Source organism: Epinephelus moara, chromosome 4, assembly GCF_006386435.1.
Source record: "Epinephelus moara isolate mb chromosome 4, YSFRI_EMoa_1.0, whole genome shotgun sequence".
NCBI lineage: Eukaryota > Metazoa > Chordata > Actinopteri > Perciformes > Serranidae > Epinephelus > Epinephelus moara.
In genome coordinates, this window is record NC_065509.1 from 27,655,588 (window position 1) to 27,681,426 (window position 25,839).

At 41.8% G+C, this 25,839-nt stretch overlaps 1 protein-coding gene across 3 annotated transcripts in view; it reads left to right on the forward strand.

Moving 5' to 3' along the window:
• Window positions 1-25,839, forward strand: part of fgf13a (fibroblast growth factor 13a) — a 146,961-nt gene that overhangs the window by 62,796 nt on the left and 58,326 nt on the right. For 2 of the 3 annotated variants that reach the window (XM_050042906.1, XM_050042905.1), the window contains exon 3: window positions 3,597-3,764. The exons of the other annotated variant lie outside the window; for it this stretch is intronic. In XM_050042906.1, coding sequence (XP_049898863.1) covers window positions 3,597-3,764 — 168 coding nt within the window. The remainder of the gene's footprint in view (window positions 1-3,596; window positions 3,765-25,839) is intronic. 3 annotated transcript variants of the gene reach the window in all.

The window sequence follows — 25,839 nt, forward strand, 5'->3', positions numbered from 1 at the left end:
ACAGTGTCAAAGTGAACCACCACATCACTGCTGATCGCCACACAAGACAATGAATATAAAGGGAAACTTTGCTGATATTGAACCAGCTGTGTGGCATCACAGTGTGTGCAGATGAACTGTGTTTGACTTCGCTCCTATGAAAGAAACGTATATTATTTTCCAACCTCTCCAGGTAACGAGTATCATTAATACACGACGTGCCTCAGGCACAACATTTAGCTCCAAATCCACAAAACCAGCCTGAAAATGAAGGAAATCTAAAACAATTGCATTAGAGTCAGTGCAGCACAGCTGTGTTGTTGTCAGGCCCTGGTCTGAGCCGGTCTGATGCTACGTGATTGGTCAGTCTGTGTCCAGGGGGACTTAGCGAAGGGTCAATTGGACTGTTGTTGCAATAAAGCTAAGTCGCAAAGAAAGGTTACAATTTTACGCAAAATATCTGGATATTACTCTAATATAAAAAGGTGCAAATCGCACAGGACCATTGAGACGCTATTTGCCTGGCAGCGCAGTTGGGTGCATTTCACCCTTTGCAGGTGCTTTGAGAGTTACCCATTGTCTTATGTGTGCATGTTTGGTGGCCACAAAAGCTGCGCCTTTTGTGAATTCGTCTCTCAATGTTTATGTGTGTAAAAGGCTTTTATAGATGATAGTAAACCTGCAGCCAATTGTCAGCAGTAAATGGTTTGGGCTCTTCATTCCTAGTTGGCTCCAGTGAGGGTGAGTGTGTCGGGTTTATGAATACAGAGCAGAAATTTACTGTAGTTTGCTGCTGGTGACTTTGCACCCACACAGGTCCCATTATTGATCAGCAGTCAATAGAGTAGTATAGTTGAATAGTTTCATTCATAAAAACTATATTTAAATACTACATAAACCAGTACATTTTCATTAGGCTCTGACATGAATTGAAGATGTGTGTTAATGTTTTCAATCACTATGACCTTTAATTCTAATAAGTGCTTTTCACCGCACAGCTTTGTCTGTACATTTGCAGTATCTTCTAATTCTGCCTGTCCTTTTAAATACAATTTAACACATTTATTTGGACCCACTACATGTGGTGTTGTTTATATTTTCTGTGTGTGTTTCTGTTTGTGTCCGACACACAAAGCGAGAGAAATGTGCGCTTCCTGATCGTATTTTTGTGAAGAAGACACTCTTTGCACTCAGTGTGAAAATACAGTACATGGAAGTCAGTGTGTGGGAGTCTGTCTACATAATGTTTTAGTTTATATTTAGTAGTTTAGCGTATCTGTACGGGGAGTAGAAAGTGAGGCGGTACTGTGGTCCATTCAGCTTTCTGAATAAAACTGGCTGAGGTTTACCACAGCACAAGATTGTGATATTATCACAGTATGAGCGGAGTGGATATCGGGTCATCAAGAACAAACTCTCTGTGTGAAAATGGGACATCAGTTCCTTGTGTAAATTTTTAACACTTCCTGATGCCATTTTTTTCTGGTGAGTTTAGCTAAACTGAAAATAATTATGCTGGGTCACACGTCATAAATGGCTGGCGTGGGGGATTAAGCTTTGTGGTGGTTCGATAGTGGCTACTGATTAATAGCCTTCTCTGTAGTCATTTTCATTAAGTAGTAAATGTGTCAGAGAGAGGCATGGCACTCAAATCCATTAGGAACAGAAAATACCATTTATTTGGGCTGATTCGCTTGTAGCTAATCCATCAACACAGAGAAAGTAGGTCAATGATCGAAGCCAAGCAGGGACTGTGCCCAGAAGAGGACAGATGCAATAGATCCAATGCATTCACACAGAAACACAGGGCTTTTCACAGGATCCCAGTACAGAATTCCTATAGACACACATCATGTTACAGAAGCTCTCACGTACAGCGAGCATGACTTCATGAAAGCATATCTGGCCGCTCCAGAGTGACCTGGAGGCCTGTGCATGCCTTTGCATCTGCTTGCCCACTCATACAGTAAATGGGGTGGTTATGTGGTGAATAGGGGGGCCATACTTCACCACCATCTGACCTCAGTTTCAGTAACGCTGACTTGTAATACACAGAAGCAGACTGCACGCTTGCCTTGCAATCCCACAACCTTTTACGCCTCTACGGGCCCTACTGTCGCCTCATTAAAGTGCAGCAGCTCGTGGTTCTGTGTCTGCTAAAAGCCTGCCATAACACTGATCTTGAACATGGAACTGTTTCCTTTCCCCTTTTCCTTTGTGTTATGTTATCACTTTTCCCTTTCAGCGACCGAGGATATATTTAACGCAGCCCCCACTGTTGTTGGTTGTGTTTAATTTGAGTTGTTTAGTGAACTTGGTGTTCTTGATCTTTCTTTCTGATTCTCTTCTGTCCCTCTCTCCTTTCTCTTCTTTCTCTCTCTGTCACTATGGCCCAATCCCAAAACACCCCTCGCGCTTAACACGTAGACCTTACCCCTCCGTTTTGTGCATTCATGTCCAGCGGTAGGGCGTCCTTGTTGGGACAGAAGGTTAGGGCGAAGTGCTAGGGTGCTAGATCATCGGCTGCACAAGAGACAAAAGATACCGACAACTGTATTTTCTTCATTGATAAAGATTTTAAAATTCAGATAATCGGATTATCTTAGTATCATGATGTATTACAGTCCTTTCCTTTATAACAGAACAAACGTTGGTTGGCAGATGTCTCGATTGCTAACTAGCTAGCTAGTAGGGGTGTAAGTCCCCAGTTTCATCACGATACGATATTATATCGATTCTTTGGAGAACAATACGATATTTGCCGACATTATAAAGTCTGCCACAGTACGATTTGGATTTGACGCGATTTAAAGGCCTGCGATCAATATGAAACGGTATTGTGTGCCCGTTTAACACATCGGTTATAGAAGAAGCTTTGCACTTTGCATCGATGACATTGGATCGTTGATCATTTAATCGATATATCGCTCCAGATCGATGGATCGTTTCATGCCTACGACCTAGCTAACATTACGTTATTATTGCTGATTTGTGCCTGACATTCCTTCATTTTGACATACTCGCATGTCGCATTCACCCTGTTTGACAGTAATGATACCTAAAATTTAACAAAAGTCCAGCAGCAAAGTTGCTGCACTTGTTACTGCTTCTCTAATATCACTACAGACTGCCTGTTAATGAAGCAGTATTCTTTTTTATTTGATGATTGGTTTGAATGATCAATAGCATGAAACATGAATTAATCCAAGCGTCCTGACAACCGCAAAAGGCTGCCGACACAAGAGAAATCACCACTGTAGAAGATGGCATATTCGCAATGAGCGGCAACACTCGTCTCATCTGTTTACATAAATACCAGCACACCAATGACGTATCAGGGTCTTGAAGGGTTGTCCCATTTCATAGAGGACGTTACCGATATAACTCTGTTCCGAGGGGCAAGGTGACACTGGAAGACGAGGGGTAGGGGTAAAAATATGAAATGGGATTGGGCCTGTATTGCTGTTATTTAAAGCTATAGCTGTTGCCAACATGTGATGTCCTTTTATTTGCCTGTGTTTCTGCCTAGTGTTTTTGCTGTTGTTGTTGTTTTTGTTTTGTTTCTGTGTGTGGTGAGCTTTCTAACCCCAGTTCATTCTGTTATGGCACCACCGCAGTCCAGGATGACGCTGCCCCAGGTACCCAGGAGTACATTATGTTACGGCAGGACTCCATCCACTCTGCGGATATAAGGAGTAAAGGGTCCCCCTTTCGTGCTAAGTGTCACGAAATCTTCTGCTGCCCGCTGAAGCAAGTCGTCCACAAAGAGAGCACAGAGCCCGAAGGTTTGTTCGCACCCCCTCCTTGTTTTGATTTGCCGATGCTCCTCGTATCCCCTGCCCACTCCCATCTTGTTTTCCCCTCTCTCTCATATTCTGTGTGAACTGATAGTTCTCCGCCCCTTCAGACTAAGTTCTCTTTCATTCCTGTCCCATTTTTTCGAGAGCATCTGGTGTGCTTCTGCCCCTTTCTAGCATGTGTGTGTTTGTGCACGAGCGCGTGTGTGAGCGTGCGGAAGTGTGAGTACGTGTTTGAGCATAGTATAAGACTAAATGCTTAGGGCATGTTTGCTTGCAGAGAACCTGTAGGAGGGCATCTCTCTACGGGCTCCTCTGCTCCTGTCCAGTGTGGTGTGTTTGGACTGTATGAGTGAGTGTGTGTGTCTGCCTGCACATCTCTTATGTTGGACTGAGTGAGGAGCATAGCATCTGTAGCTCCTGCCCACCCCTCCCTACCCCAAACTATTAACTCGGTCATCGCCACCCTGAGGCGCATGCACAGACCAAAACAAAGTGCAAAAAGAAAAGGGGTTATAGATGGAGGCAGCTGCCGCCCTAATGAGTTCAATGACTGGGCAATTTCAGTGTGTGCCTCCACTTCAACTGGCCTCACAGAACAAAAAAAAGGTGAAACTCTTTCATCTTGCTGTCCTGAAGACAATGTGAGATTGAAACGTTTCATATTCATGACTAAATAGTGATCTGTTCAGCTGCAGACTGCAAGTCAGCAAGTCTCCCCCTCCTCTTGTTCCCTCTGCTTCCCATGCTTCTGCCTGTAGCTCTGTGGTCTTGGTGGCTGCATCCTACCCTCTCAGTGCTTCCCTAGTTCCTTCCTACCCCCCCACCCTGCTGCAACTGCTTCACCTTTACCCCTACCTCTATTTACTTCTTTAGCGCTTGTAGCAGCATGAGGATACGCCTGCGTGCTGAATATGCTACCAGCGTTTGTACAGTTAGGACACGCAGTAAAGCACAACAGACGATAAATCCCCTCCAAGCATGCTTCCCTACCCTGCACTGTCTGGCACTCAGTCTCTTTGACTGCCTCATTTATCATCTATCCCTCAATAGAGTGCTAAGATTGTAGAAATTGCTTTCCTTTGCAGACTTCCCTGATAGGTAAGATATGAATTGTCTCGCTCTTGATATGTTTCCTGCAATGTGTTGCTATGTTGCATCTCAAAGAGGGACACTCTGCGCTTTAGGTATCAGTTAACCTGTTGATAGGTGTCTGTGTGCCCGCTGAAGGACATCGAGAAAGACAGAGAGGTAGAGACAGAGAGAGGGAGATAAAGGAGCGGAATACTAGCGGAGGTCTGGCTTGAAAAGTACAGATGTATTATTCAGTTTGGCTGCAGCTCCAGTTGGACGTGACTGAATTTACAAAGGAAGGAGGGGAGACTACAGCTGTTACGTAAGCTGTTCATGAAGACGTCATTAATGTTGATGCATGATGCGGATGGAAACTGTATTTAACCATGTGTGGAACAGGTCCTACACACACAAAGAGACACCTAAAACACAGAGCTGCGGACATATGTAAGTAACATAAACACCAGATACACTCAGTGAGATAGGAGATGTTTGCAATTTTCTTTGCTGGAAAAAAAAGGTGTTTGATATGCAATGAAAAACAAGAAGGTTGTATGTTTTGAGAGATCTGTGCAGGAAAGTCAGCCTTGTCACACCGTTGCCATGGCAACAACATTCCAACCGCTTTGTGTTGCACTTATTAATGATTTTCATGGATTAGATCACTTAGCTTCATGTTAAATAGAGTTTATAAGTCACGGTGGATTGCAGCACAGACTGTTCAGTCAGCAACTCTGGCTGCTTGTCTCTTATCCCTGTGTGGTTAGATTATATTAATAACGACAGCCATTATACTGTGAGCAGTGTTTCCAACGTGTTTGTTCTGTTGACGTGCTATACATGTGTTGCTGACAGTGACAGGTGCTCTGAAAGGTACAAACATTAAGGCGAGATCTAACAAGACTTTGACGGAGTCAGTTATCCGCAGTATCATTTCCTCTGAGTCTAATTCCTCTGATGCAGATCCCAGCACTACACCGAGGTGGCTGAGACAAAGATATTGGTTTCACCAGTCACTGCTTGACAGCACAACACATCAGCAGCACACTGTGCCACCTCAGAGGATGACTTCAAATCATATCAGTTCATCTCTGTAGAGCTGCAGGGAGTAAGAGCACAGACAGAGAGAGCACTGGACTCGCCTCCTCCGTGCTCAGGTCGGCGTGTGCTGCTGGCTGTCTATCAGTTTTGTTCTCTATCTTGACATACACTCGACAAGCTCTTCGGCTCGCTCGGTGTCACCACCTCTCGATTCCTCTTCATTCTCAAACCACTCTCTCCTGTTTCCCTCTGCTTCTGTTGCTCCCTCTTTGGCTCTGTTTCGTTCCTTCACAGCAACAAAAGATGGTGCCCGAGGGGACCGATCTGTGTAAATAGCCCATCCATAATTCAGACGACGGCAAGACTTTGTGTTTATAGTTCCAGGCTATGCCATGTACACACAGACAGACAGATATCCATATAGAGGTGTAAGCTCAGAAGCATATGGCATGAGCAGTATGTGTATGTTTCACTTGTGAGAGATAAACTCAAGGAATACGTGTTTTACTAGTTGAGTTAGACCCAAATCTGAACTGCAATACTCACTGTTAACAAGAAGTATCTTCACTCCCTCTGCACTGACTTTCAGGCTGTCCTGGCCGTGACTTACACAAGAGGACTTTTGTCTCACGTGGGCTGGGTTTAGATTACACAAGTTTTAAAATGCCAAACGACTTAGAAATTTGACTGCATCACAGAAGTAAAATGTCACAGAGAGGAAAGAGCTGAAGGTGGTCATTAATCTATGATAATTTTGTAATATGAGCATTTGTATGAGATGAATCCTCATCTCGTTCTCTCGAGCTCTTCCTGTCTCTTAACACAAAGTATTTTTTTATTAGTTTTTCAGATCATACAAAAAACAGTCACATCCCATCCCACAAGTAACTGTAGCCCACTGCATCATCACACATTTACAACATGACATATAAAAGCAGAAGTTCAGTGGTAAATAGGATACAGACAAAATAAACAAATAATGGGGGGTTGAAATTCATCGAACATCTGTTCTACCTGATCCACAACTGGTTACCAAATGGTGTAGGAATTTAGGGCGGAGCCTATTGTAGCATCGCTCATTTTTTCTAGGGTCAGATGATGCATAAGATGAAAGTTAGAGGAAGCCTGCTGTGCCAAATACTGCAATTCTGGCAAAAGGTTCAGTGGATATTTAGACTCTTTTACTTTTTAAACATTTACAGGAAATGATGGAAATGGCTGGGGCTGTCCCAAGTGAATCTTTTGACAAGTTTTCAGGGTTCAGATTTGATCTGTAAGAGTTAAAAGTTGACCTAGCTGTCTTCAGGTTCAAGAATACAACTTAAAACCCAAACTTGGTTTTATTTTGAGACCAGCATTAGTGATTTAGACTGAAAAGATCACTTAAATTTTACAGTACATGGCGATATTAACAAGTGCGGCTTTAAATGATAGGTTCAAGTCTGCCTTAAAACAATAGTCCACTGCCCCTATAAGCACTGCAATCATTCACTGCTGTCTGAATTGGTTGATTTATGTGGGTAACTTCCAAAGTTACTGTCTTTTCGGTAAAAAAAATTCTTTGTGTTTCCTTGTCAACCCGGTCTCACTCCGAAGTCAGTTGAAATTCGGGGCTTGGGCAGTGACTTGCAGTGTCAGACACTGACGCAATAAGCCGTCCTTTAACATCGGCATGACACGCGACTGGTTGCCATATTAGTTTAACAGTGCCTAGTGGTGTCAAAGGGAAACGCAGCCAGACAAGAATGAAAGTTAAGGCAGAGAAAGTTCGAGTAGGGCAGGCGGAAGAGGTGTTGAATGGGTCCAACAACCACTGACTTTCACCCGCAAGAGCAGTGTTTGTGTCCCGTAAGATTATAAAGCCAAACCCTGTTCTTTTACCTAAACCCAACCACATGCTTTTCTTGCCTAAACCTAACCACGTGTGTTAGTTATTGAAGTAATTCGCAGTGTTGTACTGACGTAGTATATTTATTTTGAAAGTGTCTGTATGTAAATGTTACATTTCCTGTGAAAACGTAAGTGTATTTTGAAAGAAGACAATGCATGAAACAGGCAAAACTTGACACAGCGTCCCAGAACATCAACAACAAACACACCCAGGGTACCTTGCATGTCGTATGTGGACGTGGAAATTCCATGACCAAACGCTGATATGTGACAAGGTCAGAGTGAGAATTTGTTGCCCCTGTTGAGCTGTAATGGAAGGGTTGTAACACAAATTGGTCAATTTCACACTAAAAAGACTAAAGCTTTATAAGATATTTACTTTATTTAGTCAACTCAGATGGCTGAGGCCTCACGCTAGCCTCAGATAAACTTTGGAATCCACAACAGCTGTGGATTTTGTGCCACAGCGCTCACATTGGAGGCACATTATTTTATTGCTCATAAGGGCACTTAATTATTGTTTTTCAACAGCCTTGAAAATTGTGAGCCTAACCTTTAAAGTGTCACAATGGGGGTTTGGCTTGTTTTATCCTTTATCTGCAAATCACATATATTTCACATTACCGCTGACCTTTAGTAAAGCACAATAAATTGTTGGGTTGACTCCCAACCCTGTAGCCTTTAGTTTATGTTCTTCTCACTATAGCTTGCAGAAATTTGAAACTTGCTTGAGACTGGTAATTCATCATAATGAGCAGGGAAGTGCAGGGACATTTTAAGGACAAGTGGTTCAACCTAAGGCCATTATAAAGCTTTGTTGTGTTTGTCATAACCCACCGTGAACTCTAGGATGCACCATCTAAAGCCAGTGTAATGAAATCAGCAATATGATACGTCTCTTACAGGCAGAATAAATTTCGGCACCTGTGCTGCTCGACATTCAGGCTGCTATCTAATCTGTTTCAGACTTATTGACAAAATAACTCATCTGCTGACCACTCAGCCAAGAAAATGTAAGCAGAGTGCAAGAGGAATGAGTAGTAGCCCCATCTATTTCCCACACCCGATGTAAAATGCATGGCGGTGATTCACCACAAAGTCGACACAGCGCAATTACATTTCGGGGGGGGGGGGGGCAGCGTCTCCTTATAACAGAGTATCCCATTGCAGTGTCTCACCGAGTCCTGCACACTACTGCAATGTTGACAAGAGACAAACATGCAGCCTCAGGATGCACTCGTGCTCCAATAACAGCTTGTTTAATTTTCTTTCTTTCCTCCGCAGTCTTTCTGCATGAAAGCAACAGCTCTGTTTGTCTAAGTCAATACATAAATAGACTATGCATGAATAAATAATGTGTATGATAATGTGATTTGGTGCCTGGAGAGAGTAGGCTGGGAGGAGAGTGTCAATGTCACATAAGCACTGTAAGTTCTGCTGTGCTTACCTGACCTCTCTGTTTGCCTGGAAGAGTGCATTCTGGAACCTACTGAGGTTTTAGCGTGTAGTCTGAGTTAGGGGTGTGAATCACTGGTTTCATCACCATACGTTATCATATCGATTCTTTGGACAACGATACGATATTTGCCGATATTACAAAGTCTGCCACGATACGATTTCAATATGATGCAATTCAGGGGCCTGTGATCAACATAAGACAATATCATCTGCCCATTTAACAGTCGATTACAGAAAAAGCTGCCACCCCTTTCTTTTGCCATAAAAATTAGTTATTTTACTTTATACTGACTCCACTAACACACATACAACAGCTTAGGAATAAGTTAGCCTCCAGGGCTTTCTGCCAGAAAGACCATTCTGGAAGAAATCTTTTCATTTTGACACAAACTATGATCTTTTTCCTAAAACTTCAGGGCTATCTGACTTAAAGCCCTGAAGTGAAACTTCTCCCAACAGCCATAAAACATGGATTAATAACATTGTTTAACAAAGGTATCAAATTCAGCTCAATAACAACTGTCAGGGTTCATAGACATGTCAATTGATTGTTGCTTGTCACCCATTATTAGCTCAAGCATGTTTACATGCCAAAAATTAGCCTAGCCGCTAGCAGACTTTCCTCCACTCATACCTTAACAAATTACATGTATTATTTTATACTTTTTCTTACTCAATGCTGGTTTAAGTGTCTCCCAGCAGAACAGATCAATTACATTTCAGTCTGCATGCATGTTTTTTCAGCTGAACATTGTTGAAACAGAGCAGCTAATGTTGCAGCAGTGAGAAGTTAGCTGAGTGAGATGCCCTTACAACGACCTATAACACAAAGCATGTGCTTTGTCTCTTTACCCCTTTTTTCCTCAAAATATTTCCACACTGCTGATTTATTCCTGAGTATATAACGTTATCCTCATTGTCTGTCTCGTGGCTGCTTGCCATCTGCCTGCCGGTGTTTGACAGTGACACAGACTTTTGAAATAAAAGTGCATCCTAAAGATGACAATACAGATCGATGTTTTCAGACAGTGGGGGAACAGAGTTTAAAGGTCCAGTGTGTAGGATTAAGGGGGATATATTGGCAGAAGTTTAATATAATATAAGTATGTTTTCTTTGGTTTATAATCACATTTTAGCTTTTTTGTGATGGCCACCATGGTTAGCAACCCCTCTGACACAGCAGCGTCAGAAAAACACAGTTTTATGTGAAAATGATTTAAAAGTTTAAATCACCTGGTCTGGTTTGAGTTTTTGAGAGGAAGAGACTTCTAAGGATAATTTAGCTCCTGGTAAAAACTGTCTGAACAAAAAAAATTGAAGGAATTTTAACCAGGAGAAGCTTCAGCTGGATGCAATCTGCAGTCCTCGCCACTAGATGCCACTATATTAGGAATATCCAAATGTATTTTAACAGGGGCCAGATTAGATAATGTAAATATACCTGGGGGCCAACTGCTTCTTGAGTCTAACAAGTAATGAAAAAATAAATAAATAACAACGCAACTGTTTTACGCTTCCACATCTGCTACCTAGCAGGAAATGTCTGCTGTTAGTTAACTGTTTGTTTATTGTTTACTGTCTGTTTATGAAAACACACAAGTTCAGCTTGCATAATTCCTACTTGATGTGTATAAACTGTAAGTAAGTAAGTAAAATTTATTTTTATAGTGCTTTTCACAGACATAGGTCTTGCAAAGAAGACTTCACACTACACAACAATTCATTTTTTTTTTTTTTTTTTTTAAAAAGGGTAGATATTGTATGATAAAAAGTGTATGATAGTCCTGCCACTGTAAGGTAAAGGAAAAAATGCAAAGTGATCTTGCTTGAATAACACTATTGTGTAGGGCCACATAGTGTTTCTTTAATTTATTTTACCAGCTGATAATAAGAAGAGCAAGAATTAAAGCCACAGTCATTTATGTCAAATAATCCAGTACATATGAAGGACTAGTGTTTTATTAGCCTAGTTCGCATATAATCAACACTCGCATGTGTTTTCTACTGCAAGTGCAAAATACTTGGCATCTACCTGCATACTTGAACATGCTCACTTTTCATGTCATAACACACACACACAACTTTTAAATACTTATTTCCTCAGATTTAGGCAGAAATGCTGACACAGTGTTCATTTCTGGCTTCACTGGGGATTAAACTAAAGGCATAAACAAACAGCAGGAGTGGGTGTTTATGACAACATTAATGAGAAACTACTCTGGAGACCGGCAGAGAAGTGAAGCAGAGTAAAGTTGCCAGGCCTATTACATTCCATCATTGTCTGTTTAATTAGCACGACTCTCGTATTCGCCTCCACATCCCAGGTCCTCTCCTCACGGCAGACTCAGCGACAGCCAAACCCACCGGAACTGTTCTGTTCACAAATACAGTCAATGGCTTTGTTGTGAATGAATATTGTGTCTACATTCGTCAGCCATTACATGTCTTTTAAACATATTGGAAAGTATCTTAAACCAATCAGAATCGTGAATGGCAGGCCTTTATTGCATGGTATTATATGTCATATTGTATAATGGATGCTTTGAAGATGACTTTAATAAATTATGTTATTTGCCTTATGCTAATGGACTGTGCAAGAAGTAATATTTCCTGTATACTAGTGAATGAGATGCAGGTACAGCACAAAAGTAATACCCCATTTTATATAATACATATAGCCAAATGCATCATGTGTTTTTATCCCACATGTCCACATTAGCAGCTTTACTCCCCATCACTTTCACTGCCTCGCTCAGATATGACCATCCTTTACACAGCTTGACCCTAAAATCCCAGTTTATGTAACTAATGGATATGCTGCATTATTGTTTCATTCAGTAGAATCCCTGTGTAACTACAGGGCGGCTCTAAATCTGAGCTAAACAGGAACGATTGGTAGAGTAGTCAGGTTGTAGTAACTGTGACACAAGCAGGGGTGTAAGTTTTCCCCGGAGTGAACAAGCGTTAAGCTATTTAATTGAGGCAATGAGGCACACTGCTGAGTCAGCACCACATTAATAGGAGTCTTGCAAAGTGGCTCCAGACAGCTGCCGGGATAGAGATTACAGATACATAGCGTCAATTATAAGGAGAAGAAATGTATTTGATGGCATAAATGTCAACAAACACTGAATCCTGTTTTTCGGTTGCATAACATATTAAACATTTGCTTTTTAAATCTCCATTGCAAAGTTTCAGTGCTGTCTTTTGCTACCTGTGTGACCTTCTGTTATCTTCATCCATCAACCGCAGCATCCTCCCTGCACTCAGCATAGATGGGAGCAACACAGACACTCATGTGGTCTCCATGCTCTCGTCTTACTAAACCTAATACTTTAACAAGTTGTTTCTGAGTGTAATGTCAGCTTTGCCAAAAACTTTTTCCTGTATCTTTAAAGTTTGGGTAGGCATCATTGGGCAAAAAAACGTATAATAAACTATGAGCATATTGCTATTCATTAATTTATTCATTTTTCGTATCCGCTTATCCTGTTGGGGGTCGCGGGAGTGCTGGAGCCTAACCCAGCTGACATTGGGCGAGAGGCAGGGTACACTCTGGACAGGTCACCAGACTATCACAGGGCTGACACATAGAGACAGACAACCATTCATGCACACATTCACACCTACGGCCAATTTAGAGTCACCAATTAACCTGCATGTCTTTGGACTGTGGGAGGAAGCTGGAGTACGCAGAGAAAACCCACGCTGACATGGCGAGAACATGCAAACTCCGCACAGAAGGGCTCCCCCAACCCAGGTTTGGAACCCTCCACCCGGGGTTTGAAGCAGGAACCCTCTTGCTGTAAGGCAACAATGCTAACCACCGTGCCACCCATATTGTTATTCAGGTGGACTAAAGGAACACCAGACTTTTGCACCCCCTCTTGGCTTTGTTTTCAGCCGTGTTAAAGAAAGTCTGACAATAAAAAAATTAAATACATGGCAATATGGGTGAAGCATCTCATAGATGTAGAGAAATTGTTGCTAATATTTTAGCCTTATGCTAACCAGAACCAAAGGCTCACGGCTGCAGCTTCAAGTCCATGTTTATGTAACTGACGCAACTAATGTTAGGGCCTCAAATCACAGTGTGTCTTCCGCCTCATTCCTCGGCACTCCACACCACCTTACGAGAAGGGAAGCGAACAGCAGCTATGGAGACAGACAAGTCAGCAGCCGCAGCAACCTGAATGGAGCCAGCACAATCTCCAGACTCCTTGCTGGATCAGCAAACTTTCAGTTGCTGCCATTACACAGTTTAAACCCAGCACTGCTACTGGCCACCAGCACTACACTACGACACAGGCTTTGCAAATGATGATATCTTCTCTCACAGATTGAAAATTTATGGTTGTATCAGGCATTTTTTTTTTAAATCAATGACAAAACATGGCAAAACAAAGGGAACTACTGGTTCTACTCATCGTCTTTATATTTATTGAGTCTCTTGAAATCCTTGAGGTCCAGCCAGGAGCAAAAGATTCAGGGAATTCACACATTAGGTGACTCACTAGTTTTGGTCTCACATGTCCTTTTGTCTATCTGTCTAAGTGTCCAGTATTAGTCAGGCTCTACTGCCCTGGCCCTGAATATAGAATAAAACAAAGGAATGAACACAGGGTTTGCTCCCTATTTCCTTTCCATTGTACCCAACCACTATTGTCAGCTGGGTCATGTCTCCTGTCCAGATGTTGTCAGGTTGGACAATCTGTTCCACCAAGCATGTTTGTCTGTAAAGCCTACAACGATAAATCACATCAACCCGAATGTCAGTCAATCTGATCACACTGGAATCTCAGTGATAGTGATTGAATTCTCCATTGATCAAAAATACTAAATTCTGGCAACCTGACCTTAAAGACTGTCAAAAAGGACAGCGAACATTGCACTGGGACTATTTAAGGCCATAAAGGTTCTGTAGACTTCCTAATTACTGGGCAGGGGACACCAGATCTGCCCAAGCAGCACCCCATTAGCAGAGACCCAGAGAACAACAGGCCAGCTTGGCTGACACATGCAGACAGTTTGAGGGTCATATTGGGTGCTGGCGGGGTTATGTAAAGACCCTGCATGTGTCATCTCAGGGGGGCACCGAGTAATGTGCCAGCGCGCCGGCCAGGGCTCATGTTGGCTAGGATTCATGCAGACACCCAATTTCTCCCATCATGTCGCCTGCCAGCCACCGAGAGGTCTTGGCTTTTCCAGGGAGCCTGATGAGACCCAAATTAAGGACCAGAAAAGTTGTTCCTTCCTCCACATACAGACAGTATACTGTGTAGTAATTAGGGCTGTCACCTTTTATTCAAAAGATGAATATTTGTTCAATGTAGTTAATATTTGAATTATGATAACCTGATCGACCTCAAAACCTACAGTTCATAAGCAAAACCAACAGTTGCTGTAGGCCCCGTTGACCTATCAGTAAACTACGCTAGTAATGTTATGTTGTTTGCTATTAAAATGGAGGACACTAGCGAGCCGTGAGCCCTGAGCGGACAATCACGACACCAAAGCATCTGAAAAGCAGTGTGTGTTTTGGGCTCGATGCGATATATCGATCATGTACGATATATCGATATATTTTCAAACAACATATAGATTCAGACAATACGATTTATATCGATAAAGGGTCAAGTTGTGTTACATAACACATACCAGTGTGCATCCCTCCTCTCTCACACTCTCTGCACAGCTCTGCCCCACTCACTCACTCACAAGTTCTTCAGCAACACTAACAGACACAGAGCTGCTCCTCTGTTTAATCTGTCTGTTAATTAGTCTACAGTGAGACACGGGTCTTTATGTTGTACGTGCTACGCTAAACCAGTCTGTTAGATGAATGAAATTACCACAGTAGCACGCATGCAGCACAGTGCTGTGCTGCATGTCTGGGAGAGCTGCTGGATCATATCAGGTGAGCATTTGTTTGCTAGTTTATCTGTGAGGTGGATCGTCGTAGTCTATTTTGTGACACTGAGACGGCGCCTCGATGCAGGTGACCGATGTGTTAAAAAAAAAAATGCAGCGACAACACAGAAATCTCATATACAGGACGTATATAACGAGGACAAAGTGTCTCTCGTTCCTTCCCTGGCCATGGAGAATGACTTTTTAACTCCGCCACCAAAGATTTTTAATTGGTCCAAATTGCAATGGATTTAGACCTACTTAATAATTCTATAGTCATGTTATAGTTTTATGTCCTGTGCTGCAAACCTTTAAACTTCTGTAGCTCCAGTGTTATGTGCAAAAAGTTAACATACAGCCCTGCTATTTATTTTATTGATGATATTTTCTTTTGATCGTCTGTTTTTATGAATGACATCTCAAAAGTGGCTTTGACTTGCAACTGAACAAGTAGCCCATTTTGTAGAAAATACTGCTATATATAAAATACCAAGATATGAATCTTTGTCCATATCGCTCAGCCCTAGTTTTTACCTGTTGAAGGGCCGCACAGCCGCGAAAAAATAGAGACCAGCTGTGTAAAAATAGCGTTGAGCTGTGCTGTGTCTGCGAGGGCAAGCGCAGCTTCCGTGGTCAGTGTAGCAGCTTCAGTTAATCCTAACTGTCGCACTTTGCTGAGGGCATTTTGCAGCAGACATGTCCTGCTGTGTCCATGCCCCATGTATTTTGGCCGTAAGTCTCAAATGACAGAAAAAACTGTGGACACACCTGCTAGCTTGCCACCCAAGTGACACAGTAATGGTACCACACATGAGCAGAGCAATATCAATTGTACAACCTTGTCTGACTTCGGCACACTCCGCTTCGGCAGGCCCTTTGCCAGAAGCTCTTAAAAACAAATATAGCAAGATTTATATGCAAGGATATGCTGCCAACTGATGTGTTAAATCAGCTGTTAAATAAAAGTTATTAATTGCTCTAATAGTGTTATTGCCAGATGCTGGAGAAAAGTTGGTCAGCTTACATCCAAGAACCTTCAGTCAAGAATGGGATCAGATGTGTAACACCAGCCTTCTTAAATGCTGTGCCAGCCAGACAGTGTTTGTCTTCTTCCCCCGTCTCCCTTTCTTGGTTGTATTTCTTGTGTGCTGCACTAGAGACTCACTTTGTTTGTTTACTTCCTTCTCAATGGCGGTTAAATGTCTGGAAAGTGTCCAGGGTATTCCACAGTTGCCTTAGTCAATTTAATGCCGACTCAGTGATCTGTGTGCTCTGCAATCTCCTCCCCAACTTTGGAACAGCAGCGACTGTGGAAAAAATAGCTAAAGCATCCAAGTTATATATTTAATCATCAGGATGATGTATTATAATGGCTGTTTGCAGAATCTTGTTTCACCCCTGATCTGTTTGCATAACCGTATCCCTCTACAGCCTTCTACATCTAAGTGACAAAACAAGTGTATTTTATTGAAATACAGGCTGTTGTGTGCATGTGTCCTGCTTAAAACAATCAGATGTCTTACTCGCACTCAAATTTAGGATTTGCACAAGCATCATCACATGGATCTTCTTAAAAACAAAATGAAATCAATGTCTGAACAGATAAATCTCAAACAGGATAAGCTGCTATTTAATTAAAACACTTGAGTGTGATAATACTTAAAAGTAGAGCAATCTTCTCAAACATTATATCATACTCTCGTCATCATTAATAGCTAGTGATCGCTAAAGGTCATTGTTATTGTATGAGCCAGAACAATAGATGGGTTAGACATTAAAAATTCATACTGTTAATGAAATGATAATTCTTCAACTGTCAAAGAGTGCTCTCTCCTGCCTCCTCAGTTTGCAGTCCTCTCCCTTTCTTCATCTCCTCCTGGCATATTGTTAACCAAAGTGTGCAGTGCTCCTCCGTTACCCTCTGCAGGTGTTTGTCAAATGAGCCCAGATGTAAGTAAGTCAATTGGCCTGTATGACATGCCTTTCACCTCCAACAAGCTCCAGCAGAGTGTCACGCCCCTGTGCTGTACGGCATTGTTGTTCCTTGTTGTTCTCACTACACACACGCACACACACACCCTCAGTCGGTTGTCTTACATCAGTATGCTGTGAACATGAGGCCCGCGAGTCATTATCTCAGACCCAAATCTAATTTTACAGCACGCATATGAGCGAGCAAGCGGGACAGGCTGGTGCACTGGACTGAATAAACAACATAGAGGCGTTGCATGTGTGGTAAACCTCAGCTGTCAGGTGCTGGTGAGACACGGCAGGATTAGGGATGTGCAGTATTGGACTTTTTGCCGATATCCGATATATAACAACCTATGTGGCTGATGACTGATAACAATATCGATATACTGCATCCACTCTTTTCCCCACCTAATTTTAGTGATAATCAAGTCTCTTCTGTATAGGAATTAACTTTATATTATGCATGACATAATGGATGTAGCCACTGTGACATCACCCACTGGTTTGTGGACTTCCATTTTGAAGGCTCAAGTTTGGCATTTTGACAATCTTCATCTTGGACTTTTGGAGCCAGAAGTGACCATATTTGGATGAAAGGGTGGAGATAATACTAACACTAGCTGCTAGGTTGGTAAGCACAGTGCAGTGCAGTCTGTGGTTAACTGTGACAATGCTAATGCTAATTCCTGCAAGCAAGAAACACGCTTAAAGGTCAAGTGTGTAGGATTTAGTGGCATATGTTGTAGATTACATGTAGGAGAACTACAGTGGCCAATGCAAAAATGGAAAAGTCATGTCAAGAGTGTGTTTGGTTTGTCCTTTCTGGACTACTGTAGAACAACATGGCAGATCTCATGGAAGAGGACCTGCTCATTATGTTGATACAAACGAGTCATTCTAAGGCAACAAAAACACAACAATTAGTTGCTAATCACCTGAAATGATAAGAAATATATGTAGAAAGGCATAACTTTAAAGCCGAGTTCAAACCAAGGATTTGTGACGAGACAAGTCAAAACATGCAACTACTTGCAATGCGGCATTCTGCAACGTTCTAAAAACCTGCCAGATCACACCAATGCAACTAGATGTGATGGTGTATCATCTCTATGCAACAACTCTCTGTACTTTCGTTCTGATTTCCAGCTTTTCAGGCGTATTTTGTGGCTGAATATAATTTGTTGCTTCTTAAAATATGAATCTGGATAGTGAAAGTGAGATACTGGCTACAGCTGCATTTGTAGTAGTGATGAAATGGCAAAAAACAAACAAAACAAACATCAGATAGACTGTATTCATAATAAATATGCCACAATAATATAAATAACTAGTGCCAATTAGTTTGTCAATGAGAATGTGTACGTGTGGGAGGGGATAAGCACATACAGCTAGCAGCAGCAGCGACCCATGGTCTGACACCGGCACACCATGAGGACGGAAACAGAGGACTCCATGTGGACAGAGTACCTGCCATAGCAAACAAACACACTATCTGTGGTAATTTTGACTTGAAAAACAGCCACCGGTGATTCGACAAGCTGAGTTGCAGGTGACGCCATCAGCATCAACATTTCTCTGCAACATTCTAACACCGTTTCATCTCGTCACAAACTAGGCGTAAGCCTTAATAACATCTAAATGTGTGAGTTACATAAACATTCACCCTTTCTTCAGTTGTCAGAATGTTTAAATTAGCTGTTCAGACCAAACTATTTTTGTACCAAGCTGTAAACATGTTTATTTCTGCTGTAAAGTCAAGCATTTTAACCTGGGAGTCTATGGGGACTGACTTGCTTCTGGAGCCAGCCTTAAGTGGCCATTCAAGGAACTGCAGTTTTTGGCACCTGCATGTTGGCCTCATTTTTTAGCTCTGGAGGTGGTTGCTTGATGTTTACATAAAAACACACATGCACCCATATGCACACAGTTGCAGTGATGAAGGTAGACGACAAACATAGTAAAATTCTACCAATACTCAGCTGACCATGTATCGTCCAGCCCCTCAGACCCCTCTGCCAAATGTCCTCCCAGAAGCTTCCTCCTGGCCTCAGTGCCTTCTGCTGTTGCATCATTAACCATCATATAGCGCCTTAACTTTAAGTGCTGGAAAACACAGCACATCTATCCTCTTTATAGGAGAATTTTCCAGTGGCACTTGTCTGTCTGATCCACATTTTTGAGCTTTGCGTGAGAGTGTGTGTATGCATGTGGGTCTTTGTGCGTGTGTGTGTGTGTGTTCTCCGGGACCTACGGCCTTATGGCAGCCATTAGTGTTAGCTCGCTAATCCACTGGCTGGAGAGATAATTAGACATTGCACATCTCATCAGGCCCGGCCAGCATCCATTCACAGCTGTCTTTTTTCCTCTCTCCCTCTCTCTTGCTCTTATATTTTCTCTTTCTCATATTTTTCTGTCTCTCTAAGAGAAGGAGCTCTCTTAGGGCGGCGTGCTACATTGTGAAGCAAAAATGGAAGTGAATGTTACACACAGGTTGTTTACATCAGTGCCTCCTCAATATAATGGGGAAAATACTGAGATTGGCTCTTGGCTCTGCGCAGCTGGTGTGTGTGAGTAGGATGTCACAGGCCTCAGATGCATGTTCAGTATGATGTAATGGGTAGCAATCAGGCAGGCAGGGAGGCAGTCCTTCGGCTGTACAGATGATCACACGTAAACCATCATCACAACAGGCCAGTGTCACGCAGCCACCCATCTCTAATCTGCGCCCTCAGACTGCCAAAGCATTGGTTAATATGTCCTAATCTCCCCGTGTTATCTCCTCAATTGCAAACACACACATTGACCCTGGATGATGGTGCTTAACGCAGGTCATGCCTCGACATTCAGCAATGTTTATTTTCCTACAGTCTGTGGTACAAATCTCAACCAGCAGTACTGAGACAAACATGTTCTGACTTGTTGAATATGAGTGCATGCTTGCAGCAGCTACTTTTAATAAATTACCAGAGCTTCAAAATACCACAGCAGCTGTGCAGCTTGGGGAACTTAGCCTTCGTAAGATGATATGGGCCCCAGTCATTCGCACTGATCCTTCAATCGGTAGCAGAAGGCTCAGTGCAATCATTCAATCATGTTAAAGCATGACCTCTGACTCACTGCACCCCACATGGAGAGATCTCGGACTATAGGGCCCGATAGGAGGAGGAGCCATGAAAGAGCAAGGGACACTGTGTAATAATCCCCCTGTCCGTCACTCAAAGAACACAGTACATCTCAGTCAGTCAGCGTTACTGTAAAATGTGTCTAGTTTTGTGATTGCTATTAGAGAAGGTATTCACATATAGTTATGCTAAAGCTCACATGTAATTATAAGGATTTGTAGGAGATTATTGAATCTCTCTGTGTAAATTAAAAAAGTCCAGCTAATGGCTAATGGCCCATAAGATCTTTGTTAAAGTCCCAGTGAAACATTAGTTAGTGTCTTTAGCTTCGTACTGTGATGTATTTCTCAGTGAAACAGTATATTTGAGCAGTGTACAGTTACAAGAAGGATTTAAAGCAATTATTTCGACTTTTGATTGGACTGCTAAAAAGTGGGTGGGCTTAGAGTGTAGCTACAATGATCAGGGAGCTACAGCGGAGTAGGCTGTTGGCCCCATGGACACTTCCCCTACCATGAGATCAGGACAACGAAGGAAAGATGAATGCATTTGACTTCAAACACATTTTTTTTTGGAAATGAGGTTTTGCCCACTGATAACCAAACACACATCTATTTCTGTCTCTTTTCATATTACTCTGTTAGCTACAACAATCAGAGATGGTTTACTACGATTCACAAGTGTTGAGGTGCAGTTTTATATGAGCGGTGTGGCTAGCTATTCATCCAAAGTCATACTTGAATTGATGAACTTTTGTTAACACCTTTGAGTGCAGGATGAGTCATCAAAACATTTTACTTGGTTTTGCATAAAGATAAAGGACAGGGATTTTGATGTAAAAAGACTTTGAAACACATTTTTTTGACATATATTAAGAAATAAATGAGCAATTAACACAGGAACATGGGATTAGAACTAGGAAAATATTTGATAAGAAAACTGAAGGCAGGTCCATGGGGCCTTGTAAACAACTGCTGTATTTGCTGTGTTTAAGTGCTTTACTTATAAAGTATAGTAGTATAACAGTTATAACTTACCTATGAGGCATTATTATAACCCAAGGATCCATGTTATGCCAACAAATTCACTCCACATGCAGTTCTCATACACTCCCAAAGGTCCAGACCATTGAAATCCAGTGAAATATTTACTCCAAAGACATTATTACATCCATGGATATGCACAAACTGCCTTGCATTGCTTCATATTTCTACACATAATATCCATAATTTCTTCAGTTATTATGTAAAAATGCTGACCTTTTGATTGACACCTTACTTGAGCCAATAGGAGCTTCCATGTTGTTCATATGCCCTCAGTAGCCAACAAGGGCCTATGTTGAAATGAAGGCGCCCCCCTATCAAATGATGATTGGCCAATGGCTCATGGGTCTCGTAGTCAATGAGACTTCTCACCTCCAGAGGAGTTTTTAACATTACAGACTTTTATTAATGTGCACAAATAATAAATAAATCACTCCTCTGTTGTCTTTAGGAGGAAAAACAGTCTTTCTGATCGATTTAGGATTTCAGTAAGTGTTTTTGCAGTCAGTTCCTGAATGGACATTCCTGTCCTTGTTGAGAACTTTTATTTTTTATTTTTTTGAAAAGCGCCTGGACAAAACCTTAGAAAAACATGTGTACATTTTTTTTTTCTGTGATCTACTTTAAATTCGGACTGTGTGAGGCTTCATGCTTTGGTCCCGTTGTATTTCTCAGCTAATAAGTGCCAGTTCTAGTCATCTGCAGCACCTTATTTAGAGAAAATATTCAGGTGAAGGTTGAAAAAAACTTTGTATCCAGTGTGCTGAAACTTATTTGTTGGGGAAAAACATGATAGTGTCACCTTTCAAATGGGACCATGTATGTACAAACAAGAACAGCTTTCATTTTACTGTTAGTATTCCCTGGACTGGTGTTTTAGGTGAATTTTACAGGATCCTATGGAAGTTTTAACACACCATTGTAAGGCAAAAACATTTGAAGACTTTTCACTAGTTTCAGTCCAGAATAATCGATGAAAACTACACTAAACGTACTTCTTAGAATGCACAACCTGACAATCATATGAAGTAGAGGGTAACATAATCCATGTGGTCTGCTACTGTAGACAGGCTGGAGCTGGAATGCAGAACTTGTGGACCAACTCTGTACACTGCACACCTGTTGTGTTGCATAATGAAGATTCTAGCAAAAGCTTCAGGCAGAAGCTATGACGGCTATGAGGGTACTGAGTGTAAGGATTGACAGGGAAGAGGTGGATGCTGCAGGAGTGGACTGAGTTAGAAAAGAAGTTTTATTTCCACACATCAACACATATCTATACTTGTGAGGACCCTAGCCCCTAACCCACAACCCTAACTCTTAACCTTCAAACAGCCCTTTGACATTGTGAGGACTGGCTGAAATGTCCTCACAGTGCCAGTGTCCTCACTACGATGGTTTAAAACTGAAACTGGTCCTCACAAGGATAGCAGAACAAGTACAGAGATACATAAAGCACATTGCATACAGCACACACTACCAATCTTCTGTTCAGCCAAAAAACAGGTGGGACTTGTGAGTCAGCCAATAAATTGTTACAGAGATGAAGGAAGAACCACCACAAAATCCCCCAGATCCCTTTTCTCACCAGGGTTGCACCACAAACACACACACAGGCGCGCCTACATTACACACACACAGCATGCACTGCAGCAAGGACTCTGCTGTGCTGCCTTTGGATTTTTTGGATCCTTCTTCATCCTTTTTGATGGGTTCATAAAGACAGCAGGATTGGAGAATGCATGAATATTGCACACGGTTCATTCCTATTTAACTGTTCGCAGCCCAAATCAAAGAGAAGAATAAATATAAGATGCTGCACTGCTCTTGAGAACAGTCACATTTCTGATTTTAGGAATCGGTTGGGCCCAGTCGTTTTTTTGTGGTTCATGACATTTGTTTTCAATAGAAATTATATGAATTTAAGGGTGTGTATGACAGGATGACAATAATTTAGTAGTCTAGCTTGACAGTAGCACTGGTGGATTTTTGCCTTTTGTTTTTGAATATGTGTTAATATCTGTGAAGCCTTTCAAAATAAAAGGAAGGGGCTGCAATTCCACAAAAAAGCCAAACACACAGAAACAAATATTATGTTCAGATCGCAGGCAAATCCTGTTTGTCTGTAACTTTGTGTGGTATTGCTGTTACGTCTTGACCAGGTCTCTCTTGAGAATGAGATTTCCGTGTCTCAATGAGATTACCTGTTTAAATCAAAGTAAAAATAAATCCGATTGTTTCTCAAATCAGATCTTAACGACAGACTGTTTGCACTGTTATTTGCAAGTGATCAGATTGGCTCTGCATGGTCCGCTTTGGTAATGATGTGGGCACCAGTAACTGTGTAGCTACACCAGTGACACAGCTTTAAAATACTGCAGCATGAGAACAATCATGCTGTCAAGCCACAGTTACTTGTTTCAATTTATTTCAGCTTCTGCCTGTGGACTATTGTCCTCCATGTTGTCCTTCATAGCGTTTTTTAATTTAACACAAGAAAACTATACAGAACAAGTCGGGGAATAGATGTACAAAGACAAAGGATAGACTTTGGTAACAATGGTGGAAATGATGCTACAACACAATCTAATACAAGAAAGAACAATAGAGGCACCAGTATATTAAAAATCGTGAGAGAAAAGGGATTTTTAAATGAAAAGGCAACAGAAACTACAAGCAGAAACAATCAGGTGAACAAATGAGGAGCACAAAAGAGCAACGTAAGAGACATTAAAAGAGCAAGAACCTAAGAATTGATTTATCCAATTTTTAAGCTTCACTATTCCCATATATTTTAGTGACTTGAAGTAGTTGGCAACGCTATATATGAACACATTGAAAGAGGGAGTACAGCCTTTACACTTATAAGTATGAATATGATGTTTTCCCTGCTGTCCTCCATAGTGATCTGCAAGTAGGAGCATGAATTCTGCTCAGCACTTCCGTCATGCGAGTGTGTCGCGTTGTCGGCGACATGAAAGACACTTTAGCCTCGTTCCCACTGCACAAAAAACCCACTAACACCCGCTAACATCTGGCTTTTGTATGTAATGGGAAAGGTTAAAATAGGTATTCACACCAGGGTCAAATGACTCTGCAGTAGACAGGTATTTATCAGCTCTGGCTCTGATTTGGCTCTGATCTGGAAACACAATGCCCGAGGTTAAGCACTTATTTTAACCCCTTTACCGGCAAGTTGCAATGACATGCCACCACAATATATCATCCATCTACGCCCAAGCGGTGCTCAAACATCGATGTAAATTAGTCTGCACCAAGTTTGAGAAAGAGACTGAATAAGTAACATTTTTACAGGCCTCTGTGCTGCTTTCTGCTGTTTACTAACCTGTTTTCTGGCCTGTCCGTAAAAACCAAAAGGCGTACTCGTCTGCCGTAGAGCCATGTACACAGCTCAAGTCGACAGGCAATGGAAAAGGAGTCTGTAGCCTATTTTTAGAGGGTTTACTAAGGTTTAAAAAAACTGTGTACACGTGCTAATTTTGGTGAAAAAAGGGTATTAGAAATCCAATTAGAGCATCTACAGCGTCCAGATTGAGATGCATGTGTAGATATCCAATTGGAAGCACATTTCAAATCATCTCCAAATGTTCTGTCCAAACTTTGTAAATGAATGTGGATACAATCTGGAATGCCAAAAATGGATTACGGCTGGCAGTCTGACCAAGGCCAAAGAGTTTGGTTTACTTTTTTAAGTTTGGTTGTTTTATTTTTAGTGGCTATATTTTATTAAAAACAGTGTTTCCAAACACAGTCCTGTGGTTACCTGTTACCAGTGTATTTGCTAAGCATTTGGCTGGTGGCTAGTATTAATTTCTTGGCATGATGTAATGTCCACACAGGGATTAGATAATGTTCTGTTATTACTGCAGGCTTCATTATGATTTAGAAGTCCAATTCTGTTCAGTAATAGTGTTGCATTTTTACAGGATATGCCTACTACAAACCACAGAGAGCCATTACTGCTTCACTGCTGTGTTCTGGCCTACTTTTTTCATACCTCTGTAGGGTTCTCTATCAGCTCTGCACAGCTCCTCCCACCTGTTATATTCCAAACACTGGTCCACTACCATCCATTGTCATTATGTTTCCATTGATTTCTCTGTGTGCTGACTTCACTAACAAGCGCAGGGGCTGAAAGTGAAAAGTGGGATAGTCTGTGTTGGGTAGGGAACATGACCTATTTACCCACCCACTCCTATAAATTGAGTCATCATGTCTGCTGTCATGTCATTTCAAGCTTAGTCAATCTGTTCCACCTAACACGTTGGGCTTTTAAGTACACTGAAATAATCCGTGCCAATCTGAACCGTGCTTTCACACTGCCATCCCCATCTTTTTGTATACATAATCATCTTAAGTTCGAGTGTAGCGCCAGAGATGTAGGCCTGTACTGTATACAGCCATTCATGCTCACTGTATGAAGAGCCGGTCTCCTCCATGCAGCTTCCCTGTCTCTCAGATCTGCAGTCAGGCAACATGAGACGTCACTGCGCCGAATGAAACCCCCAATACCTTCCTCGAGGAAATGCA